Genomic DNA, 15,023 nt, shown 5'->3' with positions numbered 1-15,023 from the left:
GTTTACATTGCATTACATTGTTCGTTTGGCTTTTAGATAACATTGCATATCTCTCTCTCTCTCTCTCTCTCTCTCTCTCTCTCTCTACTGCATGACATAGGCTACTTCTAACTTGACATGTAAATAAGTCTTTGAGTCATATAGAGGTTTATGGTTTACAACCCCATAATATCTGGAAGTAAAACTATGCAGTGGACCTTTACAAATCACTTTCTTTTTTGTAATACAGTACTTTCAAAATGTCTACAATTACTATCCAGACACAACCCCAGACTGCTGATCAGCTTCTATTCCGCTGCACAATACAAAAAACGTCAAAACTTATTGCTGTGTGGTATTCTGGCTGCACTGCTCCAGACAAAATAGAGGGGTCTGAAGATGAAAGTATTGACGGCACCCCTGTCAAATCTGTGTGACATCTATTCAGACGTCTTCTCACATGGACCACAAACATCCAGCACTCACATCCTGGAAACCCCTTTGCACCCTCTGCTCAGGTAGACCCCAGAAACACAGACTAATAGGTTACGGAACAGCTTTCCCCTCAGAGCTGTGGACAGGCTGCAGAAGCCATATAGCTACATCAATCCAGCTTACCTCATATTACACATGTACACACATACATACACGTATGCCCAAACGGTCACTGTGATTTTGCCAAGTAAGACATGTCAGCATCCCTGTCCCAAAATGTAGTCTTTACCCAATCCCTTACCCTAAACCTAACCCCATAACTTTTCCCTAAAATCAGAGGGTAATGATAAATAAAACTGATGTTAAGTACCTTACCCGGGTGATAGCTACTTGGTGAAATCACATTCACCTTGCAGAAACACACACATAATATATTACATGTATGTAGATAATGCTGTAAACACAGGGTTTATGTAATAGCAGTCTGTGCAATAATGATTTTTAATCTATTGTAATGCATTGTAAAGTATTTGTTATGTGCTTCACATTGGATTGCTTACACATAATTTCACTGTGTAAACATATGCAATGAAAAAAGACCTAACCTAACTTTAAATAATTTTCATCAAATTACTTATTGCATAACGTTAGGGTTCAAATATTTTTTAGTTTTAGTTTTGTTATTTTACATTACTGTGGCCTAAACCAAGACTTACATAATGAATATGCTTAGCTGATTTTTGAAAAAACAAAAAATAAAAACAAAAACAGAATAGTAGAAACACTTTTCAGCATGTATTTCAGGCCATGCATTTAGCATACGTTTCACCCCAATACGTTACGTCATTGCCTAATGCCCTATATTACCCGCGCCAAAATTCAAACGCAGTCAAAAGACCGCCAAAGCGCATTCAGGAATCAGGAGGATATAGACCAACGGCTGAAGAATGTTCGCCCTTGTTGAATGGAAAGATGAAACAGAAACGGAAAGTTGGAGCATTGTTCCAACGTCACATATACAAAAATTCAACTTAAACGATTTCTTAGACGGACTTGATGAAAGTTCTGTATATTTAATTGAGTGGAGAGGTGGACTGAAAAAAAAACCTAAATGCGGATGGCCTTTGTACGAGGCAACGGTGCATAAAGTTGCAGGTAAGTTAATTTCTGACCTTTTATTATAATGCACACATTGATATTGCACAGATAATACATAATTTAAGTGACCACTGAACTTAATGAGCTATAAGCTAAGTTACAGATCGAACGACGAAGCTAGTACATAATTGAGCAGATTCACCGTGTTTAAATGTAGGTTTTTTTATTAGTAGTAAGTTATTTATTTTTTAATAACTTACATCATGTACGTTACTATTAATAGCCTACTACTTTATTGTGAGCATGCATTTTAATGTTCATGTTTAACGTTAAGAGCTAACGTCGTAATTATTACAGTGTATCATTTTAATATCTTTAAATGTTTTTTATGTGAGAATGATATCTTAAAAAAGTAAGATTTCAGCTGTCAGACACATTTAGTGGGGAAAAAATACAATATTTGTCTTTAGAGTATAGAACTAAAACTATAATAATTAAGTAAAGTTAAATATATTTCAAATGGATGCCAATATAAACTTGCAGGATATTAAATCCTTGTCAGAATGTGTGCTAATATTTTTAACACTGTCCCATTATGAAAAAATTGTGGGTTTCTACATGTGGGTCAGCCTATGTTGTTGTTATTGCCATAGCCCTTGTATCTTTTGTTTTAGATTCTACAATTTGTATTCCCCCTTTTTCCCCACAGAGAGACAGTCCACCTTAGAAAAAGTGCAACACCAGAGGACACAACACCAGTCCACTTCAAAACCTCTGAAAAAACGAAAATTTAAGCCAAACCCTAAGTTTCTTCAAGAGGAAACCAGTAAAGATGGACCATCTAGCCCCAAAAAGGTAACAAGATATATATATATATATATATATATATATATATATATTTTTTTTTTTTTTTTTTTTTTTTTACTGAGACCCAAAACTAGCATCTGCATTGCAAATGTAAAAAAAGTGTCTGCCCACTATAAAGTTGTACTCATAACTAGGGCTGGGTATCGATTCAGATGTTCAATTTCGATTCGCAAGCTCTCAATTCGATTCGATTCCATTTTCGATTTCGATTCTCGATTTGACTATAATGAATATAGATGTAGGCAAATACAAATCCTATATTTATTTTTTTTAAAAGAACAGTGGACATAAGTTTACTAATGGTTAATTAATACAAAGAAATTAAGAGCCACAAACTTGTATATAAAACTCTTTTTATTTTAGGTACACTACCGGTATACACTAAATGCATACAATAAATAGACAGGATTTGATACAAGATGCAAAATTGATGCTGAAAATTGGACAAATTAGAGAATTTTCTATTAAATTGATCTCATCTAAATGTTTGTTTTTACAATGAGGTATTTTTTTTGTTAAGAGTTTATGCACATGGACGCTTGATTTCAATATTTGAATTACTTTGAAAATATTACAAATAAATACAATAGAATAAAGACACAAATAAATAGACATAAAAATAAAAAAGTTTTTTGATCAGAAATACTACAGAAACTGAATAAAGTAATCCAATGTAAAATAACCCAGGATAGTCTTTTACTCCTTACTGAATTTAATACATAGGCTATTAATTATGATTGCGTACAATTAATGCTATATTATGTTGTTATGACAACAAAATTAATGAAAGACACTAATGGCTGCGTTCACTTTAAGAACTATAGTGCACAAATCCATTAGTTTCATTATGCTGTCTGTCACACGCACTTTATGTTTATTTAAGACATAACCGACGGTATCTTTATGATAATCTTTACGAGGTTACTCACCAAGACCAGAGTTTTGACATCATTTTGCGTGTTTTTAACTGTTAAAGCGATATCATCCACCAAAAATAACTTCTGTTACTGGCGAGCTGTTTGTGAGGCGGATTTAGGCTGTAGTACTATGTACTATCTACTGTATTATGTGCACGCAGTGAAAAGCATCTCTGAGAGGGCGCGAGCACGGGATAGTTTAACATTGATTGAATGTTTAAACTGGTAAAGCTTAAAAAGACGTGAAAATTATAAATGTTAGTTACGATGCAATGCTGGCCCGATTGTGCAAGTGAATATTCCGTCATGTCCCCACTCCTAAAAGCGAGTGTGTTTCGACGCCTGCAGCGCTCCCTTGTGCAGAGAGAGAAGACGCAGCACCGCGAGCACTGAATATGGAAAAAATCGATTCATGGCCGTTGAGAATCGATTTTGGATCGACCACATTTTAAAAAACGATTAATCGAAAAATCTTTTTTTGCCCAGCACTACTTATAACTTTGCAAATGAATCACTACATTTAGAAATTAATTACTGAAAATGAATCATTCAAAGTTAGGAGTACCTAATACTCAAATGTTCCCTAGATCTTGACAGGATTAGTCATTTTTTACACCCAAGTACAAGCAGTCTGTCAGAGTTGTTTATGTTGCTCTGCCTGTTTTTATTTATGGTAAAGCTTACATACTTGTATAAAAAAGACTTTCTGTATTTGTACAGCATTAATACAAGTATTTAATTTCCAAATGTAGTTATTCATTTGCAAAGTTATAAGTAATAATGATTTTGAATAATTATACAGCTTGACATTGCCCCGAACTGTAGTACGTACTCTGCCCTTGTTAAAGGAGAACTCCGGCGCAAAATGAACCTGGGGTGTAACACATTGGTACCGAGTCGACTGTTCTCTGGGATCTGTTTTCATGATAATCAAATGTAAAGAGTTGTATCTCTAAAAACTGTTTAGCTTAAAACGCTAGTATATGGAGGCATATAATAAGTAAAAGTAAATCACTAGTTAATACCACTAACAAGGCTCAAAATAGCCCCACACTAACACAGTAGCTTAATGAGGGTCTCTACATACAAACCGAAGCACTGAGAACTTTGTAAGTGTATAGACAGTTTAATAATAATATACTTTATAAAGACAGTACCATCGCGGAGCCATCTTTGGGAAACAGCCTCGACCAGCTTCACTATACTACTGTGTTAGTGTGGGGCTATTTTGAGCCTAGTTAGTGGTATTAACTAGCGATTTACTTATTATATGCCCCATATACTAGCGTTATAAGTTAACCGTTTTTAGAGATAAAACTCTTTACACTCGATAATCATGAAAACAAATCCCAGAGAACAGTTGACTCGGTACCAATGTGTTATTACACCCCAGGTTCATTTTGTGCCGGAGTTCTCCTTTAATTTGGAAAGGAGGCTCGAGGAGTGATGTCACATGTTTTGTCTGTAGAGGCATCTTATTATGTAGCTTCCTATTCTTGTTCTTGGTTGTGAAGAGCAGCTGATCTATCTTGGTAATAGTGGCAGATCAATTAAGAGAGAGTGTGATATCATCATTTTATTTTTTCAGCTCTTTTTTTTAAATGTTTTGTACTAACATTTTTGTCATGTTTTATAAAGAGGCAAACTAGTGATGGAAATTTGGACAGGGAGATTTTGGAGAAAATAAAATTACGGCATGGACCTCGATTCCCTTCTGCTACAACATCAGTTGCTCCATCTTCACCTACCTCACCATCTTCTGCCTCGCCTACTTCTGCACCACCGGTTCCTTACTGTCCCCCTGCACCACCCTCAGCTCCACCTTCACATACCTCATCATCGCCTGCTTCACCATCCTCACCTACTCCTGATCGTCCTTTACCAGACATCATTGCACAATTAAAGGCAGAAAATGAAGCCCTAAAAATGGAATTAGAGAACCTAAAAACAAATGTTGTCAGTCGTAAGTGTTAATTAAGAAAAATTCTAATATTTTATAAACTAGTTTTTTGATAAATATTATCATTTTGAAATCCATACAAGTTTGCCCTACTGAAAATCTGTTTTTTCTTTACTGTTTTGCTTCCTAGAAATGCCAAACCTCCTTAGCACGATGGGCAAGCTGGAGAAATGGCTTGACGCGAAGGAGCAGAGCCCACATCATCAACTGGTATCACCTACCAGCATACAGGAACCTGTGAGTATGCTGATTTTAAAACTACTATTGTAGTAACAGCTATAACTGCAAGGTACGGCAGTAAAGACTTATTAAAACCCAATTCAAATACAAAAAAACCACAAAAAAAACCACATACATGCACAAAATGGCGGCTAGCACAAAACAACATTCTGAAGCCGTTGTTTTGATAATGGGTTGTCTGAAAATAATGATAGAAAAAAAACAAGGGCGCGTGTCTGGATCACCTTGCTCTCCAACATGTTCCCTGTGTTGGTCTGTTGTCATCGTTGCTGTAATTGTGTCATCTAGTTCTGTGCTCCTATTGGTTCTTGATTTGATATTCGTCTTATAAGTCGTAACACTGCAGGACAGTTGCTCAAAACCTCGGACACTGCCAGAATTTTATCGAAGGACAAGTTTTATCATAATGATCAGTAATTGGCTGTTGGCGAATCTGTCAAATTAGTGCTTAAAGGATTAGTTCACTTTAGAATTAAAATTTCCTGATCATTTATTCATCCCCATGTCTTTCAAGATGTTCATGCGTTTCTTTCTTCAAACGAAAATAAATCACATTTATTTCTCTACATAATGGACTTCAATTGCAACCAATTGGTTGAAGGTCCAAATCAATGCTGTTTAATATGGCTTCAAAGGCTCTACACGGTCCCAACCGAGGCATAAGGGTCAAACCATCTCATTTTCTAAAATAAAAACATTTATATACTTTTTAACCACAAATGCTTGACTTTAGGGTTCTGCTTCCGCACAACGTATTACGTTATCACATTGGAAAAGTACCGACCCAGTGTTAAAACTAACGTGGAAAGACTATATCAAAATCTCGTTACAAAAATAAATGTAAAACATCGATGTCGGACAAATTTTTAAGTTGGAGGAGAAAATAAAGTTTGGAGTTTTTCGGCACTGGGTCAGCACAAGGGTCACAAGCAACGTGATGGCGTAATATGTTGTGCAGAAGCAGACCACTGAAGTTGAGCATTTGTGGTTAAAAAGTATATACATTTTATTTATTTTTTCATAAAATGGCCGATGGTTTGCCTAGATATAAGACCCTTATTCCTCAGCTGGGATTGTGTAGAGCCTTTGAAACTGCATTGATTTGGACCTTCAAACTGTTGGTTTCCTTTTTAAAGGGTAGTTTAAACGAATGCACGCTTTGACGATAATGCATAAACTGAGGTTGCATGAAAATGTGAAAACAAATATGTTAAAGGAGAACTCCGGCACAAAATGAACCTGGGGTGTAATAACACATTGGTACCGAGTCGACTGTTCTCTGGGAGTTGTTTTCATGATAATCAAATGTAAAGAGTTTTATTTCTAAAAACTGTTTAGCTTATAACCCTAGTATATGGAGGCATATAATAAGTAAAAGTAAATCACTAGTTAATACCACTAACAAGGCTCAAAATAGCCCCACACTAACACAGTAGCTTAATGAGGGTCTCTACATACAAACCGAAGCACTGAGAACTTTGTAAGTGTATAGACAGTTTAATAATAATATACTTTATAAAGACAGTACCATCGCGGAGCCATCTTTGGGAAACAGCCTCGACCAGCTTCACTATACTACTGTGTTAGTGTGGGGCTATTTTGAGCCTAGTTAGTGGTATTCACTAGCGATTTACTTATTATATGCCCCATATACTAGCGTTATAAGTTAACTGTTTTTAGAGATAAAACTCTTTACACTCGATAATCAATAATGTTATAGAAAGTATGCGATGCAAAGCTACATTTAATCAGGCCCCCTAAAAACTTTTTTGTTAAAGCAATGTTTTATTTTGTAATATAACACTAATATTAATGCATGTTTGTCCTCTCCCCACAGATTGAAATTCACCCGGGCTCAGGAGTTTATGTACCAAAAAATGTATTGTGGTCAGCTAGCCATGCAAACAGCCCCACTACCATGGCACGGATGCTTCTCCTTGGAATTTTTGATATTGATACACTTCTTAAGAGCAATCTCAGAGGTAGTTAATGGGACATAGTGTCTTCAAGTGTCTGTATAATTATTATAATTTTTTGATAATTCTGTAGATTGAACATCATATCTGAAGTCTTTGGGTAAGGGGTTAAAGTAAACAAAACAAAAAACTGCTCTATTATAGTAATTCTTGCATATTTACAGACATATGTACACTCATTCACATTTACATTGAAATATGATGCTTTATAAATATAAAATTTGACTATTTACATTATCCCCATTTTACTGAAGCAGAATGAAAAATGTGATGTATGGTTGAGTAGTTAGATAGGAGTGGAGTTAATTCAGATTTCGTTCTAATCTCTATTATGTTGCTCTTTCTTAGGTGGCAAGTCCAAAAATGCAAGCCCTGGGGAATCAAAAGAGCCATTGGACAGAATAAAAATTGATGCAATAATGAGTATGTATATTACTTGGTGAATTGGGCTTGAATTGTTTAAAACCAAATGTGTCAGTATAACCATCAGAATTGATCAGTTTCAGCTTGGTGTTTCAGTGTGATGACACTTACACTGGGTTCTGAATAATGCTTGAATTTCAGGAACATTAAGTTTGTTATCTACCAAACAATGTGCAGGTGAAACTTATAAAAATTAAAATATTGTGCAAAAGTTATAATTTTGATGATTATGGCTCACAGCTTATGAAAACCCCAAATTCAAAATCTCAGAAAATTAGAATATTACATGAAATCAATAAAAAAAAAGGATTTTAAATACAGAAATGTCGTCCCTCTGAAGATATAATCATGCATATGTATATAGTTATATATACTAAATATATTAGTTTCACCTTTTAATTTGAATTACTGAAATACATTAAGTTTTGCATGATTTTAAAAATTTTCGCGTTTCACCTGTATGTCCTGTGTTAATTTAGTGTTTGAGGTGATTATAATTTGCCTGTCTTTAGATAAATGTTATAAAACTAAAATGCTTTTCATTGTCTTTTATACAGATGCAGTGATCCAGAAATTTCCTGGAACCACCAGGGGCCAACTAGGGGTGGCTATCAATCAGAAGGTCACTGAGCTGCGGACATCCAAGAAGACCCAAACTTAAATAAATAACAGTCTGTATCGTACCTGTTGGTGGATATTCTTGTTCTTGTCTTGTTTTATGTTTTGGAGAAATATTGATAAAGTTGTGTGTTGAGTGTTCAGAAGTTTTCAAATTTTGCACAGCTTAATTTTTATTTTTGAATTAAAACTGTTTTTGAATAAAATTGTAATGTTTGAGCTGTTTTACTGTATTACTTATTTTTTGCTAACTGCACCATTTAACATTTAAGGCTAGGCATGTCATGTTCATTACAAGTGTGTAAGTACAAGTACACGTCCATAACCTATATTTAAAAATAATGTATGAAGTTAATGAAAGCAAATTTTTTTTACATTTGTTTAGTTTACATCATGCATTAAAATATTTTGCAATTAATATAGATAATATAAGAACATAACATATATTCAAAATATATGTGCTCACACAATGTTTTTATATATTCCACATACATGTATCAAAAATATATTATATATATATATATTTCAAATTATATGAAAAATATATACTAAGACTATATAAAAACATATGAGGGGCATATATATATGTCACATATATGTAAGCAATATGCTATGCATATATGTGTAGTTTGTATATTGAACATACATACAAAGAAATATATGTCATGTATATTGTATATATGTGACATATATATATAGATACTATTATACATACATAAAATATATGGGCTAGTTTTATATGTCAATATATGAAATTGTTCCATTTTCGAATACGTTTTATATATGGGCAGATATATATGTACATATATGTTTTCACTGTCTATGTGCATATATTTAATATATGCATATTTCATATATGTACATATATTACATTTCCGTATGGGCCCCTTTAAAACACCCTCAAACAGCAATTGGTAAGTATTGGTGATCTTTGCAGATTTTTTTCCCTGTTATATCAATCATATTATTACCATTACTATAATTGTTGTTATGTATGTTATACTGTATGATAGGGCCAGTTTAGCCATATGGATGGATTACTACCTGTATCCATACATGGTTAATCTGGTCCCACTGTAATTGTTATGAAAACTTAACCTCCCTAAACTACACACTCCCTTCCCACAGAGATGAATTCTGCTGTTGATCAAAACTCTGAACAAACTTCAGATAACAATGAGGTACGATTTTAATTAAACACAATATTTAGGAGAGGCTGGGGCTGCTTGTTACTTACTCCAATGTTTATATTAGTTGGTTTAAGCTGGTTTACATTTTTGCATTAGGTACATAGTACCTCAAAGCCTACAAAAAAAGAGAAATGTTGATTACAAATTTATAAGAATGGAGACTACAGTAGTGTTATGTTTCTTGATAAATGTTTAATTTTAAAAATTTATTTCTTATAGGTAAATATCGGCGAAGGTGTAGTTATACACCGTGAAAAATGGATGAAGATACAGCTCAATGTAAAGGACAGCTTGTTTGTGAAAGAGCTGGCAGTGTGCATTTGGGGAACAAGCACACTGGCCAACCGAAGCCTGGAAGGAAAAAGTTGCCCCACCACAAAATCAGATCCTAGGCCACCTCTGACACCTCACAAAGTCAGAACACTAAAAAGTAAGTGATGTCAACTTTAGAGAATTATGTTCAGGGCTCGACATATGAAGGGTTAACACTTTATAATAACTGCATGCTATTAGTAATTAGTAAAGCATTAGCAAACAATTAATTCATCATTTATAAAGCATTAATAAACATTAATACGTTGTTTATAAATACAGCTATAAATGCTTTATTCTTGATTTATAAGCTTATCTATAATAACTTTCATCTAAAGTGAGGACTATTTATGCCTTATAAACAGGGCTTGACATTAACTTTTTTGCTCACTAGTCAATGTGGCTAGTGGTTTTCCAAAGTTACTAGCCACACAGCATTTTTACTAGCCACATTTTTGTTTTTGTGAAATTACCTTTTAAAAGTTGACTGTGGCATGCTAAAATTTACTTGAACTAAATTTACAACCCTTTTAAATGTAAAACCACTGTACACACCCAAATCAAGACTACACAATACAGGTCATTATCATTAGCTCTGATAAGGTTGTGTTTAAAGCTCCTTTTTTAAATAAAACCATGTATTATGTATTATATGTCGCCACATAGCTCCACCGGCATACACTGTGTGCATGTAATACTCATTAGGGCTGTCAAAATTGCTCAGAAATGACGTTCGAATATTCCCTCTAAAAAAAACACATAGCCTATATTCGAACTACTCGAACATGGTTGCGCATTTTGTCAATGACACGCATTACGTCAATAACAGGGCAAATTAATACAAAGAGACATAACTACTTGTATAGGTAGTTTATTTAAGTTTAAACATATTTGACAACGTATTACCTACACAAAAACAAGTAAATCAACTAATGGCCAAGACCGCAGACCTCACTCTCGCTCACTTGCACTCGCAGGCACTCTTTCTCTCTCTCACCCTCACCCTCATGCTGCGTTCACGCCAAACGCGAATAGAGCGTCTGGCGCGAGTGTAAAGACGCGTTTAGGTCTTGCGGCCAGTGTTAATTTTGGCAGCAATTTTTGATTTAGTCTTAGTTTTCATCTTCAGACGAAAATGCTTATTGGTCTTAGTCACATTTTAGTCATTTTGTCTCTCATAGTTTTAGTCTAGTTTTAGTTGACGAAAAGTCATTGCATTTTTTGTCAACTTTGTCATTACTTTTAGTCAAATTGCAGTTACCGAATTTTGGCATATGTAGTCTTTAGACATAAAATGTCATAACAATTTTTCTCTCTAGGCCAGTTCTTTAAGCTTATGAGAAATTTGAATCAAGGTAACAGGCTGTATTGACATTGCACTCTAGCAGTAGCACTTGTGCAATCCTACATATCCATTTTCCTTAGTTCAGTGATTCTTCAATTTTTTAGAGTGCCGTAACCCCTCTTCCACTTAGACTGCTGTCACACCTTTTCCATTAAGGGACAATATTTGCCCTCTTTAATCGATTTTTCCAGTTTATTTTTTACCTTTATAAATACCTTTATAAAATAAATAATGATTTAAATAAAACAATGTTCAATAAATATGCAATGATGGTAAAAACAAAGTTATACTTTTAAATATTAAATTAAAATGGCCACTAGGTGGCGGTAAGTCTGTCTATAGTTTATGAGTGAGTCATCGAGCCATTCATTCATTCAGTAACGAAGCAAGTTGCTGTACTTATGAACGGATCATTGAATCTCACGATTCGTTCAAAGACACAGATTCGTTCACGAATCACCGCCGTTTGCTGCAGTTCTGCTGTGGCGTTTGTTGCAAAATAGAGCAATAATAGCCTACTGACAATACAGTTTTAAATGTAGTAGGCCTACATCGCTTAATGTTACCCTTTTGTTTGTTGAACTGTTGTATAAAATCAATGTCACATTTGAAATCGTGTGGATATTCGGGAAACATTGCATTCTTGCTCGTATAGGGCTAATATGATCAACATTAAAAACACTGCTGGATATCAGCCTGAATTTTGACCGCAGATTTAGTCTCACAAACAGCGCAAGCGGCTAGTGACAGAAAAAAGACAGACTGAATGAAACTTTAATTTAAGTAGAAAATCTCAAATGAAGATCGCTGAACGCGCGCATGGTTGCCAGATACTATTGAAAAGACCGGGTAGAAAACGTGTTATTTAAACAGAAAATTTTAACTGGGGATTAAATTATTGAAATATGGCAACCGTAAGCATGAACGCTTGCAAACACAGTCTGTAATGTGTTGTCTTCTCCTTTATTCGACAAAAACAAGTGGTTTTGGTAAAGTCTTGTTTTTGTTTTAACCGATCAGTCTCGTCTTTTTTCGTCAACGATATTGCATGTGTTGATAGTCACAGTTATCGTTTAATGACGTGGGTGTCGTCTCTCATCGTCTTGTCTTAGTCAGGGGAAAAAAGGTCGTCAACGAACATTTTTCGTCATAGTTTTCGTTAACGAAATCAACACTGCTTGCGGCGCGAATGAGGCGTCACGCTCTCTGTCCATAACGGTTTAATGAACAACAACAAGCAAATGTTGAGTGCTGATCAAGAGTTTTGTGCAGGCAATTTAAGGTCGCGACTCTTATATAGCAGGCTTCATTCAGTGATTGAAACAAATATTATTAACAATAATTGAAGTTTTACATTAGCCTATATAGAACCGACATTGAACGCTCCGAGCGAGCTGTGCTGTGGTAAACATGGAACTTTTCCTTGACCTGAAACGGTAAATAATCAAACCATTGGAAGCCTGTAGTGCATGAAACTGCTGTATCTAACCTACCTTATTCATGCAATATCTATTCAGTCAATACAGGAGCCTACACTTTAGTAATGTTTCTGTTTAACGTTAACGCTTCTTCCTGTTACCTTTCCCTGACCCCTCAGGCAGCGCGCCCACTCGCAAAGCAGACAGCCGTGCCTCTGCTACCGTGGGCGTTTTTCCACATTCGAATATTCATTTTCACCTTCGAAATTCTTCGAATATATATTCGAATTTAGAATATTCGTTGACAGCCCTATGGGAGTTGTAGTGTCGTAGTGTCACACTTATTTCAGATGCCTTTTGAAAAGACTACAATTATTCAACCCGCCAAAGTGGCTAGTTGGAGTGACTATGTTACCCACCACGAGCAAAATCCACCCGCATTTTGGCGGGTGTTAATGTCAAGCCCTGCTTATAAAGCATTTAAAGGAACATGCCAACGTTTTTTGAAATAGGGGTTATTCACCGTCTCCCCTAGATTTATTAAGGTGGGCAAAAGCATTTTTGTCTCAGTGCATGCATTAACTTAGTCTGGCAGTGCTGCCGCTAGCGTAGCTTAGCATAGTGAATGGAATCCTATGTTGCCAGATAGCATGTCGAGAATAAAAGTGAACCCCCCAAAAAAAACTAACCTAATTACTTCTTGTGGCCTGCGTATTCACACGAGTACAAATAGCAATGCAGATTAAGACTAGGTGATTTCCTAGGCAGATATTGACATGGGACTATATTGGGGGGAAGCACAGGCGAAGCACTGCTACTTGGGCACAGAGATATCTGTTAGCTTCGCCTGTGCTAACAATCAACGGTAATAATGCTCAGACTGTCAAATTTAGCCTTATTCAAGAACAGCATCTATAGATATTTGTGGTAGTCAAGGCTTAAAGGATTTCTCTTGTATATGTATTTTTTTTCCTAGGTTGCTTTCAAAAGTGGCTGGAGGGCAAAAATTTGGAGGAAGCAGAGCTGAAGGCCAGAACAGTGAAGCTTGGGCACTACTTGACAGAAAAAATTCAAGACATCAACAAAAAAGTCAAAAAAGCCAAATAAGTAAATTGCTTGCTTCAATTCATAAACTACATTTATTTTTCTCTTAAGTAGTTACAATGAAATGTTGTATTGATTTAAGCTTACAAATAATTAATAATTTCATACAAATTCATACAAAAAAAAAACCCACATCTTTGTATTGTTTAATTTAATAAAGATGTTAGAATGAAATTCACATAAATAAATGTAATTCTCCTCTTGAATGTGTATATTTGTGTCTGTGTGCTCCATTCTTAAAGCATAGGTTTGGTTTTATCATAAGCCTAGGGTAGGTGTTGTAACTAGCAGCTAAATTAAATCAGTGACCAGCAACATAAAACAGCTTCAAACCCAAAACTGGTTACAATTCTCAGCAAAGAAAATACCCCAAAAATACGCTACCAGCATAAGCTGGTATTGGGTGGTCTAACCAGCATAAGCTGGTATTGGGTGGTCTAACCAGCAACCATGTTCCAAAACACAGCTTGAACTGGTCAAGCTGGTTGACCAGCTTGACCAGCTTGAACTGGCCTAGCTGGTTTTTCCACCAGGGATCACACGAGGGAAATTTGTAAAATAAAATCGATTATTGGTTATGACTGAAATAATGATAAATTTACTTATTACTGTAATTTATGTGGAAAAGAGTGTATTTTACTTTTAAGTGCTGTTTTGAATTTAATATGTACTATCCTCATGGCGACGACATCGGATGACGTCACGATCATCGTTCGTCGTGTGGAAAGCTGTTTTCCGATGGAAGTTCCTCACGAGGGAAAATGGTGATTTAAAATTTACCCTTTTGGTATAAATGTATATAATTGGCCTGAATGTGTAGTCAAGATCCTATTGGAGTGTTATCTGAGTGAAAACGATTTTATTTTTGCTTCTGAATGTAGTTTAACAATTAAAACGTGTATCCCTGGTGGGGACGATATCAGATGACGTCACGTCCATCTATCGTCGTGTGGAATGTTGTTTCAAACCAAGAGAAATCCCCCAGACAGCAAATCCAACATTGAATAAACATTGTTTTTCCATCTGAATCATCATTATGGTTGATGTTGAAATTTCAATGCAAAATAAATGTTGAATCACCATTTATCGATGAAAACCTGATGTTATTAATGTTGATGGCAACGATATTGGAAGAACATTG

General features: G+C 35.2%; 2 protein-coding genes across 2 annotated transcripts; both read left to right on the top strand.

Annotated features, from left to right (window-relative positions):
* Window positions 1-1,325: 1,325 nt before the first annotated feature.
* LOC143713557 (uncharacterized) lies at window positions 1,326-8,730 on the top strand. The gene is made up of 5 exons (XM_077204873.1): window positions 1,326-1,569; window positions 2,222-2,367; window positions 7,334-7,478; window positions 7,821-7,895; window positions 8,453-8,730. The coding sequence occupies exons 1-5, from the start codon at window positions 1,362-1,364 to the stop codon at window positions 8,554-8,556; spliced, it is 678 nt and encodes a 225-aa protein (XP_077060988.1). The 5' UTR covers window positions 1,326-1,361; the 3' UTR covers window positions 8,557-8,730.
* Window positions 8,731-9,403: 673 nt separating this feature from the next.
* Window positions 9,404-14,088, top strand: LOC143713556 (BEN domain-containing protein 5-like). The gene is made up of 4 exons (XM_077204872.1): window positions 9,404-9,427; window positions 9,642-9,694; window positions 9,923-10,133; window positions 13,755-14,088. Exons 2-4 carry the CDS (start codon window positions 9,644-9,646, stop codon window positions 13,883-13,885), a joined length of 393 nt encoding a protein of 130 aa, XP_077060987.1. The 5' UTR covers window positions 9,404-9,427; window positions 9,642-9,643; the 3' UTR covers window positions 13,886-14,088.
* The last annotated feature ends 935 nt before the right edge of the window (window positions 14,089-15,023 follow it).

Source organism: Siphateles boraxobius, unplaced genomic scaffold, assembly GCF_051911475.1.
Source record: "Siphateles boraxobius isolate OS27281-9 unplaced genomic scaffold, OSU_SipBor_1 52, whole genome shotgun sequence".
Lineage (NCBI taxonomy): Eukaryota > Metazoa > Chordata > Actinopteri > Cypriniformes > Leuciscidae > Siphateles > Siphateles boraxobius.
This window is presented reverse-complemented; position numbering and strand designations above follow the sequence as displayed.

Excerpts from the sequence above, each read along its gene's own strand:
- LOC143713557 (XM_077204873.1), top strand. The coding sequence starts at position 1,362 with ATGTTCGCCCTTGTTGAATGGAAAGATGAAACAGAAACGGAAAGTTGG. Across the intron at positions 1,570-2,221 it reads AACGGTGCATAAAGTTGCAG|AGAGACAGTCCACCTTAGAA; the intron begins GTAAGTTAATTT and ends TTTTCCCCACAG. Across the intron at positions 7,479-7,820 it reads TCTTAAGAGCAATCTCAGAG|GTGGCAAGTCCAAAAATGCA; the intron begins GTAGTTAATGGG and ends GCTCTTTCTTAG.
- LOC143713556 (XM_077204872.1), top strand. The coding sequence starts at position 9,644 with ATGAATTCTGCTGTTGATCAAAACTCTGAACAAACTTCAGATAACAAT. Across the intron at positions 9,695-9,922 it reads AAACTTCAGATAACAATGAG|GTAAATATCGGCGAAGGTGT; the intron begins GTACGATTTTAA and ends TATTTCTTATAG. Across the intron at positions 10,134-13,754 it reads CAAAGTCAGAACACTAAAAA|GTTGCTTTCAAAAGTGGCTG; the intron begins GTAAGTGATGTC and ends TTTTTTTCCTAG.